We start from the raw sequence: 19,726 nt of genomic DNA on the forward strand, positions 1-19,726 counted from the left end.
ATATAAAGAACTCATACAACTCAACAATAAGAAACCAAACAAAAAAGCCAATCAAGAAATGGGCAGAGGCTATGAACAGATATTTTTCCAAAGTAGATATGCAGACGGCCAACAGGCACATGAAAAGAAGTTCAACATCACTAATCATTAGGGAAATGCAAATCAAAACTACAATGAGATATCACTTTACACCCATTAGAATGGCTATAATCACCAAGAAAAAAACAGCAAATGTTGGAGAGGATGTGGAGAAAAGCTAACCTTCCTACACTGCTGGTGGGAATGCAAACTGGTGCAGCCACCATGGAAAACAGTATGGGGAGTTCTCAAAAAATTAAAAATCAAAATACCATACAACCCAGCTATTCCACTACTGGGTATTTATCCAGAGAACTTGAAATCAAAAACAGACTTATGCACCCTATGTTCACTGCAACATTATTCACAGTAGCCAAGGCATGGAAGCAACCCAAGTGCCCAACCACTGATGAATGGATAAAGAAGATATATGATACGTGTACACACACACACACCCACCCACCCACCCACCCACCCACCCACACACACACACACCCGAAATACTACTCAGCCATAAAGAAAGACAAAATCATTCCATTTGCAACAACATGGATGCACCTTGAGGGTATTATGTTAAGCGAAATAAGCCAGACAGAGAAAGACAAACACTGTATGATTTCACTCGTGTGGAAGATAAAACATGGACAAAGAGAACAGATTAGTGGTTGCCAGAGAGAAGGGGTTTGGGGGATGGGCATAAAGGGTAAAGGGGCACATATATATGGTGACTGACAAGTAATAATGTACAACTGAAATTGCACAACGTTATAAACTTATGACCTCAATAAAGTAAAAATAAAAGAAAAAGCCTAACAAAGCAGGTTTTAAGACTATATTCTTAATTCCAGAACTATTGTGACATCGTTCCAAATGCCTTAAGTGCTGTTTTGAAGTAGGCTGGAGACTGTCTTTCAAACTTAAGTTTATGCACTCTATTGGGTGGTAGATCTTGATTCACACGCAGATAAGTAATTGCAAATGTTAACTATTTAATTTTTCACCAATTCTGGACCTAGTCCAAGAATTGAATTTGTTTCTTTAAACATTTTATTATGGAAAATAATACACACAAAAGTAAAAAAGAATGGTAAAACAAACTCCCATGTACTCATCACCCCCACTTGAACAACCAGAAGCTTTTGGCTGTTCTTGTTTCATCTAAACCCCTCCTTTTTTGGGGGAGGCTGGAACATTTTATAGCAAATACAAAATATCGTCGTGCTGGTAAATACTTTAGTGTTTATCTAATGGAAAGGACTACTATCACAACCAAAAAAGTAATCATAATTCCATAATTAACATCTGATATCCAGTTAGTTTTCAGTTTTCCTGATTGTCTCAAACATGTCCTTTTAAAAAATTAAACAGTTGGTCTTTGATTTGGGTTCCAAATAGGAATCACATGCGTATTTGATTGATGTCTATTTTAATCTAGAACATTCTGGATTTGATTGATTTCAGGGGAACCTAATAGCTGGTGGGGGAAAATTCTTGTTTATAGGACAATCACATCTTCAAAATGCAGGAGAAATAATGGAATTAAAAAGTTACCATGTTTAAAATCCCTAATGAAATAAAGGATGAAGGCAACTATCATCAATAGCTACTAAAACCGTTAGGTGAATGGTTGTTGGGGAAATTAATGATAGAGAGATCCAACTGACATCAAAGGAACCCAGATATCAACAGTAGCATTGCTAAAAGTGGGACAACCAGATTTTGTGTGCCTCCTGATATCATGCAGGGGGAAGCATACACCATCACCAGTGATGTCTTGCCAAAAGAAAAGAAAAGAAATGAAGTTGGATCTAATCAAGCCTCTAGTTTTTCTTTTTTTTGACTATTTTTTTTTTAGGAAGATGAGCCCTGAGCTAACTACTGCCAATCCTCATCTTTTTGCTGAGGAAGGCTGGCCCTGAGCTAACATCCATGCCCGTCTTCCTCTACTTTATATGTGGGACGCCTGCCACAGCATGGCTTTTGCTAAGCGGTGCCATGTTCGCACCCGGGATCCGACCCGGCGAACCCCTGGCTGCTGAGAAGTGGAACGTGCGAACTTAACCGCTGCGCCACCAGGCTGGCCTCCTCTAGTATTTTTTTTTTTAATTTAATTTTTATTGAGTTAGTGATAGGCTACAATCTTGTGACATTTCAGTTGTACGTTATTGTTTGCCAGTCGTGTTGTAGGTGCACCCCTTCACCCTTTGTGTCTACCCCCCACCCCACCTTTCCTGTGGTAGCCACTAATCTGTTCTCTTTGTCTACATTTTTAAATTCCTCATATGAGTGGAGTCTTTCTCTATCTTGCTTATTTCACTTAACATAATTCCCTCAAGGTCCATCCATATTGTTGCAAATGGGACCATTTTGTTCTTTTTTACAAGCCTCTAGTTTTAATACCACCTTACAGGAAACATGAGGAAGAGGAACATGGTAAATATTTTTTAACAGCTTGCCTTGTACACTTAATTTTCGGTTAAACTGATTCTAGAAACACTGAACTATCAATAATAGAATACTCTTTAAATATAAGGAGGCACTCATGTACTTACTACTGCTCTCCTTTGCCAGGATGGCAGCTTGTTCCAAACTGATGTGTTTGAGCATGGCTTGGCATTTGAGTGCAGCACATGTTTGCTTTAGTTATGTCCCTGTTTGTACCATTTTATATGAGTGAATATTCACACACTTGAATTAACAAAATAGGGCTACAGTCTTTCTAATCATGACACAGTTACGAGAAGTTCAAGCGTGTGTCTAGATGTGGTAGGAGAAGCGTTCTTCTGAGATCTGCATAAAACCCAATGAACCTGACAACAAAAATTAATGTATTGGTGGCTGCCAATGTTGTAGGATTTGTGAGTGTTGTTTTTATTAAAAATAGTTAAAACTATAAAAAATCTAGTTGACTATTTGGAGCCCCTAAAGCACCTTTTAGGTTTCTGGAATGTAATTTGAAAACCAGCGGCAGAGTTGAAAGAAGAGTAGGCTTTAGTGTTAAAGAGATTGAGGTTCGTGGTTTGGCTTTGTGATTTACTCACTGAATATCTGTGTGCAAATTGCTTCACCTCTCTGAGTCTCCTTTTCCCCATGTGTAATGAAAGGTGAATTAGAATTTACTTTTCACTGTCGCTGTGAGGTTTAAATGAGATGAATTTGGTGATGGATTACAGGAAAGGTACTGGTACACAGTAGTGTATGACAAAAGGTGCCCTTCTTTTAAAGCATGGCCAGGCAACTGGTCAGAACCATTTGGAGACTGTTTCTCTTCAATTTTTGTACCCAACATACCTCTCAGATCTCAAATTCAGATGTGTGAGAAATAGGCATTTTCTTTAGTCAATCTCATCTCTGACTGAGCTCCTACCCCACCTTTTAGGGGGAAACTGAACCAGTCTAGGCACTTCCCCACCTCCTGGTTGCCCCATTCCTCAGCTTTCTCCTAGCATCTGGGAGACCCTCCGATCATCAGTTATCTGTTTCTGAAAAGAAACCCGCTATTCCAGTCCATGTGGCCCCTTCAAGTGTGCTTCTCTGGGCTCCCCACTCCTCAGATCTTGCCACTTTCTAGGGGCATTGACTGGTCCCTCTGCTCATCAGAAACTTTGACTTCTTTGGCTGCCTAGGAGATCCTCTTTTTTCTCTGGGAGAAGTCTCTCTTACCCTAAACTCTCTTTTCTCAGTGTACATAGACGTCCTTTTCCATCACATTCTGTTTTCCTCAATGTTTTTACCTTGTCTAGTCCCTAGGACTCTTTCTGGGAAGGCACAGCACGGTGGGCATACCCTTGAGTGAGCAGGTGGCGCCTCTGGGTAAAGAAAAAGGTGCCTTTCCAATGGACAGATGTATCCCCATGCCAAGAACATGCTGTTCAGCAAGCAGGGGTTGCTCAGACCCACACAATGGTCCTCTGTAAAGCTCCCCTGTGGGGAGATGGCACAAGATCTGCCATAGGCTTAAATGGGAGAAAGGAAATAAAAATAAAAGAAACCACAGAAGCTAATCCCCAAAAACGTTATCATGATATATGTGTTTGGGTTTATTTTATATAACAAGATAAGAATGAGGGTTTAAGAGGCAATAAAAGACTTGAATATATATGATCCTGAAAGAGTGTTTGGAAGGCTGGAGTTGTCTCAGTATGTATTACTGAAACTGACTTAAAGTCATCATCACTCAGTGACCTGCATTTGTCTGACTCTTAGCAAAATCCATAAGGATGACAAGGACAGACTCTCTTGGAAATGAAGTTTTTCTGATTTCTTTGTTTTTTACTTTTCCTACATCATAATGTGTCAGATGTTTTTTTTTTTTTTGTATTACTGCTTTGTTTCCTAACCTGAGGTTTATTGCAGTTGGAGAAAAAAAATTCATATTTCAGTTCAGTGTATCGGATTTCCTAAACACATATTTTATTTTCTACTTGCAATATTCAGATCAGTTATAAATGCAAGGATTAAAAAACCTCAAATAACACAGTGTCCTGATGTTGGCCTCTTGAGAAATTCTTTTGCCTCAAGAGTTTGTATGTTTCTAATGAGATTTAATTGACTGACCTTATTCCATCTGTTTGGTGTATTTAAAATGTTCCCTAGAAACCATAACAATCTGAAGGTTTAAAAAAGGTCTGGTAACTTCACTGGAATCATCTAAACTTTTACAATAAGTGGATTTAACTTCATTTCATCAGAGAGAAGCTTTGGCTTTCTTGATATTGTCTACACAGTTTCCTTTCCTATGAGACTGAAGCTCAAAAGATGCTCCAAGTGGTCCAAATCTAATTGAAAGCCAAAGCATCTTAATCATAATATTGTGTTTCATGATCCAGGCTTACTTAATTTTTGGAAGGAACGGTGGTAGATTGGGAATTGCAGTACGATGAAGCCAGGCTGCTTGTGACTTAGTTGTTTTGGGCTGATTAGAGAAGATGATTGAACATAGTAATTTGAGGATTTTAGCAATACACATAGACAGGATGGATGTTATGAAAACATCTTTTTCCCCTTTGAAACAAGAGCCATATTTTTCCTTAAATTTTTCATAACATCACTAACTCTTAACTTGGCCTTTGTAGAATTTGTTCTGTATGAAGGGGATTTTCATGGAAAACTATGATCCTATACAGGTTTTATGTATTAAAAAAATAAAATATTTGGCATTATAGTAATGAAGAAGAAACTAGAGGAGATAGATTAAAACAATCTAAAGTCATATAGACTAATGATACGGGCACGTAGGATCCAGTTTTTATTCAGTTGCTACTAATTTTTGATTTATTTAGATCTTGTATCTTGTTAATTTGACTTAACATTTTTATGTGTGAATCAGATTTAAATGAGAAAATCTGTTGGGATTAGTTTTATTCAGTCTTTAGGAAGTTGCTGATATTCAAGAAAGAACAGCTATAGATTTAGAGAAGGTTCTGGAACTTTAAAAAAATTCATTTATTTTAAATTTATATACAGTTTGCTTTTTGTGATGCATGTGTCTAGAAGTTTTGAAAAATGCATGGAGTCATTTAATCACCACCATAATCAAGAAACAGAATAGTTCCATCGCCCCCCAAAAATTACCTCGTGTTGCCCCTTCGTAGTCAACCACTTTCTCCATCCCCAAACCGTGTTCTCTTTTTGTTTTGCCCTTTTCGAAATGGGATTAAAATTTTCCTGTGTTGTTGCATGTATCAGTAGTTCATTCCTTTTTATGGCTGAGTAGTATTCCATTGTGTATCACAGTTTGTTTATCCATTTACCAGTGGAAGAACATTTGGATTGTTTCTAGTTTTGGGCAAATATGAATAAAAGTTGCATGCAGGTTTTTGTGTGAGCAGAAGTCTTCATTTCTCTTGGGTAAATAGCTAGGAGCAGGATTGCTGGGTCATATGTAAGTGGGTAAGAAACTGTCAGACTCGTTTCCAGAGTGGTTCTGCTGTTTTTCATTCCCATCAGCAATGTATGAGTGATCTAGCTTTTCCACATTCTTGTCAGCACTTGGTGTTATCAGGGTTTTTTTTTTGCCACTCTAGTAGATGTGTAGTGGTGTTTTATTGTGGGTTTAATTTACATTTTCCTAATGGCTAGTGATGTTGAGCATCTTTTCATGCACTTATTTTCCATCTTCAGATCTTCTCCGGTGAAGTGTCTGTTCAGATTTTTTGTCCACTTTTAAATTGGGTTGTTTTCTTATTGAATTTTGAGGGCTCTTTATATGTTCTGCATACAAGTCCTTTGTCATATATGAGATTTTCAAATATTTTCTTGCTCTCTGTAGTTTGTTTTTTCATTCTTCTAACAGTTTCTTTCAGAGAGCAAAAGTTTTATTGATGGAATCCAATTTATTTTTTCTTTTATGAATTGTGATTTTGGTGTTATGTCTAAGAACCAAACTTTCGTCTAGCCCCAAGTCACAAAGATTTTCCTCTATGTTTTCTTCTAGAAGTTTTATAATTTTAGGTTTATGATCCATTTTGAATTAATTTTTACATAAGGTGTGAGGTATGGGTGGAGGTTAATTTTTTTGTATATGGGTGTCCAGTTGTTCTAGCATGTTCTTTGAAAAGACTGTTTTCTTCCCTTTGATTGCCTTTAAGGTGTTGAAAGTTTTAATTCAAGAAATTATGCTATACTTTTCCATAATAATAATTCTAGTTATTTAGTTGTCTGATTATTATTTGTATTTTTATCACCTATCCTAAACTTTCCAGAGTTCTAAAATTTTCAAAGATTTCTCAAAACAAAATTATCATTTAATTCCTTTCAAATAAAAAAATCAGTGCAACACAGTATTTTAGGGGTAGGGAGGTGGAAATCCTGATTTATCAACTCCATCCAGATTGGCATTTTGCACAATACTGCAATGAGAAGAATACTGGATCTGGTGACAGGAGACAATGATTCTCCTCGGAGCTCTGCCCAACCGTGTTACCTTGCGAAAGTCACAACCCTTCTCTGGCTTTTGTTTCTCCACCCATCAAATAAAGGGGAAAACCAGATCTTCTCTAAGACCTTTTCCAACTCACATAGCTTTGACGCTATTCAGTATTGATAGAACTTCAAAAGGGTTAGAAACCATAAATCAGGGAAGCAGTTGAGGGTCTGATACTTTATAATATCTATCATTGCTGAAGGGCCTATTTACATGTATCTCTGAATGCACTGAATTGTTTTTGTAATGGTGACACAAGCTCAAAATATGGCTGGGATGCAGATCTCATGACTCTTGTTAATATGGTACATAAGAATTTGCAGTGCAAGCAGAATGCTTTCTGTTTTTGTTTCAACAGCTGGACCAAGCAACGCTCTCCTTAGCCGTGAGGGAAGACTACCTTGATAATAGCACAGAAGCCAAATCAGTAAGTTTTACTCATATTCAAGTCTGTGCCTTGCTGGGCTGTTGTTGGGTTCATAAGTTGTTCTAAAATCCCGACTCTTTACTGGAAATGAGCAGTGTGGCTATTTGATGATCATATTCCCAATGCAGGAAGCAAAGGCCTTTTATTCAGGCAGCTAGATGGCACTCCCTCTCTTCTGGAAGTCTGGGCATCAAGGCTGTATAAGTCCTTGTGCTCAGTGCCCTCATGATTGAGCTGGGGAGACAGCACACCCAAATGAGGTAACTGAGAAATGAGCTTGCAGCCATTCCTCAAAAGTGCAGAGAGCTGACTACGCATTGTGGAAGTAAAGTTTGGGGAGGAATACCCAGTCCACCAATGGTTCTCAAATCGTACTGCTTAAGAATTACCTGGGACGCTTCTATTAAATGTTGATTCTGGGGTAGCAGCCCTGGAGAGTCTGATTTGGTAGACTTGAAGTGGGGCCCAGGAATTTGATTTCTTAAACAGGTGTCCCAAGTTAATGTAAGGTTAAAGAGAACCAGAGGGGATCAATCAGGTTAGATTTCTTGGGTTGGCTTGGAAACCTAGTAGGTTCCTGGAGATTGGATTAGAGCTGGTTCATTTTTGACACTTTCAATTCATTTTGGAAACTTTATTGAACTTCCAAAGGAGTCTCAGACCCAGGGGACCCTCGACCAGGGAGCTCTCTGGTTCCTAGCCCAGCCTGAGAACGCAGGAACTTAGACTAGGAGGTGCTGGCTCACAATGGAAGCCCTTGTTCCTTTGCTGATACTAAACCCTGTATTTAGAAGGCTCTGGAGGGCAGGACGCTAGCCAAGGTCCGAGGCAACTTTCTGGCTCAGGACTCTCATCAAAGAAGCTTGGCAAGTTTTCCTTTTTGAAGGTAGACAGAATGAACTTTGGCCAATCTGGGAGGACCTCTGTTTCTGCTGGGGTCACTACCCTATTAGCAGTCAGGCTTGAAATCTCCTCCCTATAACCAATCAGTCAAATCCTGTGGAGTCTGCCTTCAGAATATCTTTCACCTGGTCCTTCCTTTCTATCCTTATTGCCCTAGGTCAGATCCTTGTTAACTCTCAACTTGACTACAGCAAGCAGCCTTTTAACTGTTACCTCTCCTCTTCATTCCGTTACCTCCTTAGCACCTTTTGACAAGTTCTCTTCTCAAAGCACAGCTCCCAGCATGCTTTTGCTTACAAGTTAGGGTCTAAATTCCTTAGAGGGAGTTCAAGGCCTCTTCATGACCTGATCCCAAACCACCTTTGCTGTCTCATCTACTTTTATTCTACCTCCCAACAAAGGCAGCTTGTGCACCTCCCAGAAGGACTCCTCACTGCTCTTGAACGTATCTCCTTCAAATGTAATGTCCCCAATTTCTCCAGGCTGGAATTCTTCTCCAGCTCTTGAGTTTCCAAGCACTTAGCAGTTTTATTAAGGAACTTATTTTGGTCTTTCTAATGTTACAGTTAGTAATTACATGTTTATCTCCCTTACTGGATCACACACTGAGAACCAGACTCAAGCATTATTTTAATTTTTCATCTGTACCCCTCCATATGCACAGAATGCCTAGCAAGACATCTTGCATATGTATTGGTAGAATAAATATTTTTAAAATTGAACTTGGAATTGCAAAGCATTATTTCTAATTAAGACTATTTACAAACCTTGCTTACTGATTCAACAGATATTTATTTAAGGGCCCACTATATGCCAAGCATTGTATAGGTCTTGAGGTCATAATCATAGTAAGAACAGCTTACAGAACCAAGGTGTACATTAGGAGATCTTATTCCCATAGCATAACTATGAGATAATTTAATACCTGGTGTAGTGAGTTCTCACAAATGTATCTGAAAGGAGAGGTGACCCCCAATGAGATTCCTCAATTCAAACAAAGTAAGGTCCCCCCTCTAGTGACATATGAATGGCCTGAAAATATGTTTATGAACATGCAAGGAGGAAATTTTATATTTACTGTTTGCTCGGTGTCTCTTCATCATTCCTCTCTTCTCTCCCTTCTTTTTTTTCCTGAGCCTAGTGAGGAGAACTTTGTAAAAACCATACAACACTGAAAAGACATAGGGCTGCAATTGCTGATCTTTTATTTCTTAGTGTGAAAGTGGGTAAATTGAGCTGGAAGAGAGTAAATCACGGTTCCCAGCAGTCTTCATGGATCATAGTTCCTGATTTTAGCAACAGTTCTTTCCTGTTATTTTATTAAAGTCTCACTTGCCTGGAAAGAGGAGTCTGACCTTTAACTTTCTATCCTGAACTTATTTGGAGACGTTTCCTGTATCCATAATGTCCAGAAAACAACTTCTCTTGATCCTTGGTGGCTAGACATCTCTGTCTCTCATGGGAGAACAGTACTCAAGTAGCCATCACTCTTCTTTCTCCCAAAGTAGTTGATGGGAGGTTGGTATTGCATAATGCCTGTATCATACTTTGAGTACAGAGTGGAAATTAAGGGCATTTATTTCTACCTGCTGTTTCTGCTCTTCCATGTTACTGAAACATACTTCCTTATAGCTGTTGTCATGGTCACTTGCTTCTTTATCTCTTACAGTATCGAGATGCCCTTTACAAGTTCATGGTGGATACTGCTGTGCTTTTGGGAGCTAATAGCTCCCGAGCAGAGCATGACATGAAGTCAGTGCTTAGATTGGAAATTAAGATAGCTGAGGTAAGTCTTAATCTAAAATCTCTTTCTTTTCTTTTCCTTATTTTAAAGGCAGTATATGCTGAATGAAAATATATATAAAAATAGCATTCTGTGGGACTGTCCTTTTGTCCAGGTAGAACTAATAGCATCCCCTCTGAGCAGTAACAGGAAGAAGAACCATGACAGAAAGAAGAGCTCTTCACTCCTTCTACTTCCCTAGTTGGAGCCCATTCAGCGTTCATATGCTGCTCAGCTGTGGCCAAAGAACAGTGGCAGAGAGACTTTCTGATTATGTTTTCCTGGAGAAACTTCTGTGTGACTCTAATAGAAGAGTAGATATTTAATAAATCCTTATCAATTTGGCTTGAATGGAGGGTTTTTAAAAATTTTTTTATTGAGTTCATAATAGTTTACATAATTGTGAAATTTCAGTTGTACGTTATTTCTTGACTGTCACCACATAAGTGCTCCCCTTCACCCCTTGTGCCCCAGCCCAACCCCTCTTCCACTGGTAACCACTGAACTGTTTTCTTTGTCCTAGTACTTGGTTATATTCCACATATGAGTGAAATCATCTGGTGTTTGTCTTTCTCAGTCTGGCTTATTTTGTTTAGCATAATTCCCTCCAGGCTCTTCCATGTTACTGCAAATGAGATGAATTTGTCTTTTTTTCTGGCTGAGTAGTATTCCATTGTATATATAGATAGCACATCTTCTTTATCCAATCATCGGTCGATGGGCACTTGGATTGTTTCCATGTCTTGGCTATTGTGAATGATGCTGCAATGAACATAGGGGAGCATATGTTACTTTGGATTGTTGATTTCAAATTGTTTGGGTAGATACCCAGTAGTGGGATAGCTGGGTCATATGGTGGTTCTATTTTTATTTTTTTGAGGAATCTCCATACTGTTTTCCATAGTGGTTGCACCAGTTTGCATTCCCACCAGCAGTGTGTGAGGGTTCCCTTCTCTCCACACCCTCTCCAACATTTGTTATTTTTAGTCTTAGTGATTATAGCTATTTTAACAGGCATAAGGTGCTATCTTAGTGTAGTTTTGATTTGCATTTCCCTGATGATGAGTGATACTGAACATCTTTTCATGTGTTTATTGGCCGTCGGTACATCTTCTCTGGAAAAATGTCTGTTCATCTCCTCTGCCCACTTTTTGTTCTGGTTGTTTGCTTTCTTATTGTTCAGTTTTGTGAATTCCTTATATATTATGGAGATTAAGCCCTTGTCAGATACATGACTTACAAATATTTTCTCCCAGTTGGTGGGTTGTCTCTTTGTTTTGATCCTAGTTTCTTTTGCATTGCAGAAGCTCTTTAGTCTGATGAATTCCCACTCATATTTTTTGTTTCCCTTGTCTGAGAGGACATGGTATTTGAAAAGATCCTTTTTAGTTCGATGTCAAAGAGTGTACTACCAATACTATCTTCCAGGAGTTTTATAGTTTCAGGACGTATCTTCAAGTCTTTGATCCATTTTGAGTTTATTTTTGTGTATGGTGTGAGATAGTGGTCTACCTTCATTCTTTTGAATGTGGCTGTCCAGTTTTCCTAAAACCATTTATTGAAGAGACTATCTTTTCTCCATTGTATGTTCTTAGCTCCTTTGTCGAAGATTAGCTGTCCGTAGATGTGTGGTTTTATTTCTTGGCTTTCAGTTCTGTTCCATTGATCTGTGTGTCTGTTTTTGTACCAGTACCACGCTGTTTTGGTCACTATGGCTTTGTAGTACATTTTGAAGTCAGGGATTGTGATGCCTCCAGCTTTGTTCTTCTCAGGATTGCCTTAGCAATTCAGGTCTTTGATTGCCCCATATGAATTTTAGTTTTCTTTGCTCTATTTCCGTGAAGAATGTCATTGGGATTCTGATTGTGATTGTGTTGAATCTGTAGATTGCTTTGGGTAGTATGGACATTTTAACTGTGTTTATTCTTCCAATCCATGAGCAAGGAATCTCTTTCCATCTCTTTAAGTCATTATCAATTTCTCTCAGTAATGTCTTATAGTTTTCATTGTATAAGTCCTTCACCTCCTTGGTTAAATTTATTCCTAGGTACTTTATTCTTTTTTTTTATTGAGTTAATGATAGGTTACAATCTTGTGAAATTTCAGTTGTACATTAATGTTTGTCCCTCGTGTTGTAGGTGCACCACTTCACCCTTTGTGCCCACCCCCCACCCCACCTTCCCCCTGGTATCCACTAAACTGTTCTTAGTCCATAATTTTAAATTCCTCATATGAGTGGAGTCATACACAGATTATCCTTCTCTCGCTGGCTTATTTCACTGAACATAATTCCCTCAAGGTCCATTCATGTTATTGCAAATGGAATGATTTTGTTCTGTTTTACAGCTGAGTAGTATTCCATTGTATATATGTACCACATCTTCTTTATCCATTCGTCTGTTGATGGGCACTTAGGTTGCTTCCATGTCTTGGCTATTGTAAATAATGCTACAATGAACATTGGGGTGCATAGGACTTTTGGGATTGCTGACTTCAAGCTCTTTGGATAAATACCCAGTAGTGGGATGGCTGGATCGTATGGTAGTTCTATTTTTAGTTTTTTGAGGAATCTCCATACTGTTTTCCATAGTGGCTGCACCAGTTTGCATTCCCACCAGCAGTGTATGAGGGTTCCTTTTTCTCCACAACCTCTCCAACATTTGTTACTATTAGTTTTAGATATTTTTATCATTCTAATGGGTGTAAGGTGGTATCTTAGTGTAGTTTTGATTTGCATTTCCCTGATGATCAGCGATGATGAGCATCTTTTCATGTGCCTATTGGCCATCCGTATATCTTCTTTGGAGAAATGTCTGTTCATGTCTCCAGCCCATTTTTTGATTGGGTTGTTTGATGTTTTGTTGTTGAGTTGTGAGAGTTCTTTATATATTATGGATATTAAGCCTTTGTCAGATATATGACTCGCAAATATTTTTTCCCAGTTAGTGGGTTGTTTTTTTTGTTTCAGTCCTGTTTTCATTTGCCTTAAAGAAGCTCTTTAGTCTGATGAAGTCCCATTTGTTTATTCTTTCTATTGTTTCCCTTCTCTGAGAAGGCATGGTGTCCGAAAAGATCCTTTTAATACTGATGTCAAAGAGTGTACTGCCTACGTTTTCTTCCAGAAGCCTTATGGTTTCAGGTCTCACCTTTAGGTCTTTAATCCAATTTGAGTTTATTTTGGTGAATGGTGAAAAAGAATGGTCAATTTTCATTCTTCTGCGTGTGGCTTTCCAGTTTTCCCAGCACCATTTGTTGAAAAGACTTTCTTTTCTCCATTGTATGCCCTCAGCTCCTTTGTCAAAGATAAGCTGTCCATAGATGTGTGGTTTTATTTCTGGGCTTTCAATTCTGTTCCATTGATCTGTGCACCTGTTTTTGTACCAGGGTACTTTATTCTTTTAGTTGCGATTGCAAATGGAATTATATTTTTGAGTTCTCTTTTTGTAAGTTCGTTGTTGGAGTATAGAAAAGCAATTGATTTTTGTAAATTGACTCTGTACCCTGAAATTTTACTGTAGTTGTTAATTATTTCTATTAGTTTTCCAATGGATTATTTGGGCTTTTCTATATATAAGATCATGTCGTCTGCAAACAGTGAGAGTTTCACTTCTTCACTCCCTGTTTGGATTCCTTTTATTCCTTTCTCTTGCCTAATTGCTCTGGCCAAAACCTCCAGTACTATGTTGAATAAGAGTGGTGATAGTGGGCATCCTTGTCTTGTTTCTGTTCTCAGGGCGGTGGCATTCAGTTTTTGCCCATTGAGTATGATGTTAGCCGTGGGTTTGTCATATAAGGCCTTTATTATGTTGAGGTAATTTGCTTCTATCCCCATTTTGTTAAGAGTTTTTGTCATAAATGGCTGTTGGATCTTGTCAAATGCTTTCTTTGCATCTATTGAGATGATCATGTGGTTTTTATTCCTCAGTTTGTTGATGTGGTGTATCACGTTGATTGATTTGCAGATGTTGAACCATCCCTGTGTCCCTGGTATGAATCCCACTTGATCGTGATGTATAATCCTTTTGATTTATTGCTGAATTTGAGTTGCCAAAATTTTGTTGAGGATTTTTGCATCTGTGTTCATCAGTGATATTGGCCTGTAGTTCCCCTTTTTTGTGCTGTCCTTGTCAGGCTTTGGTATCAGAGTGATGTTGGCTTCGGAGAATGGGTTAGGAAGTGTTCCATCCTCCCTAATTTTTTGGAATAGCTTGAAAAGGATAGGTATTAAATTCTCCCTGAAAGTTTGGTAGAATTCCCCAGGGAAGCCATCTGGTCCTGGGGTTTTATTCTTTGGGAGACTTTTGATTGCTGTTTCAATCTCTTTCCTTGTGATTGGTCTATTCAGATTGTTTCTTCTTGACTCAGCTTTGGGAATATGTAAGAGTCTAAGAATTTATCCATTTCCTCTAGGTTATCCATCTTGTTGGCATATAGTTTTTCATAGTATTCTCTTATAATCCATTGTATTCCTGCGGAGTCTGTTGTTATTTCTCCTCTTTCATTTCTGATTTTGTTTGTTTGAGCTTTTTCTCTTCTTTTCTTTGTAGGTCTGGCTAGGGGTTTGTCAATTTTATTTATCTTCTCAAAGAACCAGCTCTTTGTTTCATTGATCCTTTCTACTGCCTTTTTTGTTGCAATAGCATTTATTTCTCTGATTTTTATTATATCTCTCCTTCTGCTGACTTTGGGCTTTGTTCTTCTTTTTCTAATTCAGTTAGGTGTAATTTGGGATTTTTTATTTATTTGGGATTTTTCTTGTTTGTTAAGGTGTGCCTGTATTGCAATGAGTTTCCCTCTTAATACAGCTTTTGCTGCATCCCATATGAGTTGGTATGGCATGTTATCACTTTCATTTGTCTTCAGATTTTTTTTATTTCAAGTGGAAGGTTATTTTTAATCTAGTCTGCTCTTTACACCATTCCCACTCAGGGTCACCCTGACCTAAGATTGGGGCTTAGAGAAGTCTGGCCAGCCATACTGGATATACAGTTTGATGTAGAAAGTGTATAGGGCATGCTGCTAAGCATTTTTAGCTGCCTTTTTGGTGCTGCTTTGTATCTAACCCTGTTTTTCATTATTTTCTTGCCCCACTTTAACAAATGTCGTTGTGTCATATACTATCTTCTATGTAAGCCACCTTAAATTCTTTCAGGTTCATGGTGGAGACAAAAAGATATAAGAACAAACTTGAAGGAGAATAATGAGAAATCCTAAATGGTTAGCTTTGTCCATAGAATAACTTTTTTCCCAGAAGAACCAAAGTGTAAAATCCCTACACATTCCCAGGGCCAGAGGGTACAAATGTAGTGAGATCTGCTTGTTGGGGATACCTTGTGGTGAAAAAAAAGATACTTTTGTCAAGAAATTCTTGCATATGGGTTGGTAGTCTTTTGTAACATGTTGGTAAAAATCCTGGACTGCTTGCAAATCCAAGTGTTGTTTGGTTTGTGTTTGGTAAGGTTGTGGTGGAGTGTTGAGGTATGGAGTTGGGGCAGTGGCTAAGTGTCAGGAGGAATTAGTCTCTCTCAGCTGCAGTGATATACATGTGTACCTCTCTCCAAACTCCTTCTTGCGGCATGGAAAGGTCATTCCTGTCTGTGACCTTTGAAGACTGATTGAAGACTGCCGTAGATGTTCTGGAGTCAAAGACTGTGGCTCTCAGTCATGTCTAGAGGCCATCTTGATTCCCTTCCCAGGCAAATAGGAGACCCAGAGCTCTAATTTGGACTGAAGCTCTGATACTCTGGGGAAGGTCTTGCCCTGAGCCAGGGATTTGGACCAAAAAGGGAACTAAAAACAGCTGGGCTGAGGCAAGACTGGGAATTGTCAAGAGGCTAAATGAAATGACAAATACATGGAACAGAGGGGAGTAGCTGGCAGAGTGCTGAAAACAGCTCAGAAGCCAAAGGGCTCCAACTTGGGGCTGTGAGCCTGAGTAGAGGGAGGAGGAGTGTGGACATTCTCTGAGGCAAGGATTCAAATAGAGCCAGGAAGCTGTTGGTAAGATACGTGAAGTCTCTCCTGTGGCAGGTGAGGAGGGAGAAGCTAAGGACACCAGAGCATTTAGAAAAGAAGGCGCAGATGTCTGCCACTCAGCCCTCTGTGACTTTGCCTTGAAAAATTCATAGTGCGTGGATTTTTGGCCAGCTGGTGATGCTCATCTCCATCTCTTACACCCCAGGTCACTGGGGACATTCAAAATTAGCAGGACACATAGTCCTAGGGAAACTTCTAAAGCTTCCCTGGGGAGGCAGGATAGCCTAGTTGAACACAAATAAGTTGTAAATACAGCCATGCAAGTTGCATTTAACTGATCCCAGCTGGAGAGATTTGTACACAAGGGGAGGTCTTGCTGATGGAGTGGCCCTTGTGATTGGAGCCAAGTGGAGTTTAATTGGAAAGGCTTGACAGAGAAAATGAATCTAAGCAAAGTCTTGAATCATAGTTTGAACCATGGGAGTGATGGTGGATGGGGGTGCAAGGGTAGGAGAGTCCTGTGGGAGGTGGAAGGTGACAAGTTTAATGCGAGGGAATCAGATGATGGAGGGTCTTAAGGCAAAATCATGGTGAGGTTCAGGGGTGGGTATGGGGAGCTACTGCTTGTCCATGGAAGTGATTAAGATAGTCCGTTAGGAAGATGATCATTGCTGCTCTTCTTAGATTAGATTAAACATGGCAGATGCTAGAAGCTTCGATTTGGTGTTGGAAAAATGGCCAAGAGCATGTGTGTTGGTAATAGAAAGAGTGTGAATAGTCAGGGCTGGAGATGCAGGCTTGGAAATGTGTGTCTAGGTGCTAACTGAACCCACACTCCCCAGCAGTGGGGCCAGAGAGAATCTCAAGGCCAGAGAAACCAGAGGGAAGAGGGGAAGTAAGGGAATAAGCTGTTGACAGAATGATCATGGGTGGTAGTGCTTTCCAGATAGTTTAGTGCTTTTCACTGAAAATGTGCTCATGGGGATGAAGGAGTGGTTTGTGGTTCATGAAACACTGAGGTCATGATCTGGACACCACAGGTAAGGTGGGATGTTTGTCTCAATTGTTCAGCCTCAATTTGGCTGTCAAAACTGGGTCTGTAATAGATTTTGTCCATCCACATCATAGGTGAGGAAGGGACTCTGGGTAATTATTTTTGTGCTGAGGACAATGTTTCATACTGAACAAGATAGAAAAGTTTCTTTTTATTTTCTTAATGTTAATCTTGCCTAAAGTGATGTCTTTTTTTCTCTCTCCTGAGTTTGGCACCACACCAAAATCTTGAAAAACTGATACAATGCAGATGTTTTGGCATAATTAGAAAGTCGTTATGCAGTAAGAAATGGTTCATTTGAAAAAATAACCAAGATATCTTTCCAACAGATAATGATTCCACATGAAAACCGAACCAGTGAGGCCATGTACAACAAAATGAACATTTCCCAACTGAGTGCTATGATTCCCCAGGTCAGTGAAAACAATCCAGGAAATTTTATTTGAGCTGGTTATTTTACAAACAATCGCATTTCATCTGTGTGTAAATTTTTGCCTTCTAAAACCTACTATCAATCTTTTTGGTTATCATAATCTTTGTCAGTCATCACATAGCACATCTCTTGTCTGTGCACCAGGTGCTTTTTGTTATATGGAACAAAAAAACCTTTCTAAGAGTGGCTTAAAAACTTGAAGCCCATCTCCTTACGCAGCAAAAGTCTAGACATAGGTGGCTGTTAGCTGTTGGCTTAGTTGTTTAACAATGTTGTCAAAGACTCAAGTTCTTTTTTTTCTACTCCATTCTCTTTAGTGTGTTGGCTTTTTGACCTCATGTTTGATAACTCAGGGTTGCAGGGTGGCTACCACAGCTCCACGTATCACATTTGTCATCAGGGCAGGAAGAAGGGGGAAAAGTCAGTGATGGCCATGTCTAACTCTTTTACTGGGAAAACCCAAAGCCTTTCCAGAATATCCCTAGATGTCTTCCCTTTATTTCTTATTGACTAGATTAGGGCATGTGTCCATGCCTACCTACAGGGGAGGCTGGGCAAGTGAGTAACTGGTTTTCCATAGTGGAGGCAGGCAAGGGAGGAAAGAAAAGAAAAATATTAGAAATGACTTTTGGGATAGCCAATTAAAAATGCCAAGATAGTGATGTCCTGAAGAGGAGACACATGTTACTTTTTGTTGCTTCTTGTTTCCCTCTGAGTAAGAAAGCCTGTGCCAGAAGGAAGACCAATAATGCACTGGGGCATCTGTGTCTGTGTGGACATGAGAGTGAATGAGTATGGGAGTGAGGGAGAGTCCAGGGAGGAAAGGGGGAGGTGAGAGGAGTGTAGGAGGGAGGGAGAGTGCTGGAGGGGCCAGGGGAGCGAGTGGGCATGTTACCGTGTGAGTGTATATGTTGTCCATATGCAGACAGTACGGAACACCTGTTCCATTTATGATTCAGGCAGTAAGTCTGGGTAGCAGGAATCAGCTGTTTATTTTCTAGATTTGAACAGTTGTATCTTTACTTATTTTGTCTCAAATCCTAGGCAATGGATTATGTTGAACAAACTCTATTTGCCTTTCTCCTTGCTTGCTGCCTAACAGAGGTCCTCTCCCTGTTTTTCTCTCCTCAGTTTGACTGGCTGGGCTACATCAAGAAGGTCATCGATGCCAGACTCTACCCTGAACTGAAAGATATTGACCCCTCAGAGAATGTGGTGGTTCGCGTTCCGCAGTACTTTAAGGATTTATTTAGGATATTAGGCTCTGAGAGGAAGAAGTAAGAGCTTTCTTGTGCATTTTACCATGACTTTTATTTTTCTTTTTAAATTATAAGGCCTTCCCTCTCACATTCTTTGAAAACTGTTTTTTTGTTAAGATTTTATTTTTTCCTTTTTCTCCCCAAAGCCCCCCGGTACATAGTTATATATTCTTCATTGTGGGTCCTTCTAGTTGTGGCATGAGGGACACTGCCTCAGCGTGGTTTGATGAGCAGTGCCATGTCCGCGCCCAGGATTCGAACCAACGAAACACTGGGCCACCTGCAGCAGAGCGCGCGAACTTAACCACTCGGCCATGGGGCCAGCCCCTGAAAACTGTTTTTAAAGAAAGTAACATCAAGTGAGCTAGTCCCATGGCATAGTGGTTAAGTTTGGCATGTTCCACTTTGGTGGCCTGGGTTTTCGGGTTTGGATGGACCTACATGACTCATCAGCTGTGCAGTGGCAGTGACCTACATATAAAGTGGAGGAAGGTTGGCACAGATGTTAGGTCAGGGCTAATCTTCCTCAGCCAAAAAAAAAAAAGTAAAAGAAAGTTGTATCAAGAGTCTTAGGGAAAATTATGCTGCCTTTTGTGCCAAATTGGCCAAAACCATCCTCTGGTATAATTTACTTGCTGTGATGACAACAGATACACAATGTTTTTGCCCCTTCTTTCTGGTCTTTCTCCATACTTTTCTCTCTGGAAGCCTAACTTTATTAGTTTTTGGAACTAGTTATATAATGATGTTATTTTCTAAGATTTCTCTATGAACATCTTTTTTTCACCCAGTTCATTCTTGGTCTTTTGCTGCTTTTTTTTCCCTCAATTCTTTTTAGCCATTAAGTCACTTTGTGGCAATAAAATGAAGTATCTATATTGAAAAGAT

General features: G+C 39.4%; 1 protein-coding gene across 3 annotated transcripts in view; it reads left to right on the forward strand.

The window, feature by feature from the left end:
- Positions 1 to 19,726, forward strand: part of PHEX (phosphate regulating endopeptidase X-linked) — a 195,107-nt gene that overhangs the window by 44,541 nt on the left and 130,840 nt on the right. For 2 of the 3 annotated variants that reach the window (XM_001493470.7, XM_023633503.2), the window contains exons 6-9: positions 7,362 to 7,430; positions 10,003 to 10,119; positions 17,476 to 17,559; positions 18,711 to 18,856. In XM_001493470.7, the coding sequence (XP_001493520.1) occupies positions 7,362 to 7,430; positions 10,003 to 10,119; positions 17,476 to 17,559; positions 18,711 to 18,856 (416 nt within the window). The remainder of the gene's footprint in view (positions 1 to 7,361; positions 7,431 to 10,002; positions 10,120 to 17,475; positions 17,560 to 18,710; positions 18,857 to 19,726) is intronic. The other variant, XM_070256769.1, reaches the window with a different exon arrangement.

This window comes from Equus caballus, chromosome X (genome assembly GCF_041296265.1).
Source record: "Equus caballus isolate H_3958 breed thoroughbred chromosome X, TB-T2T, whole genome shotgun sequence".
In the NCBI taxonomy this organism is placed as follows: domain Eukaryota; kingdom Metazoa; phylum Chordata; class Mammalia; order Perissodactyla; family Equidae; genus Equus; species Equus caballus.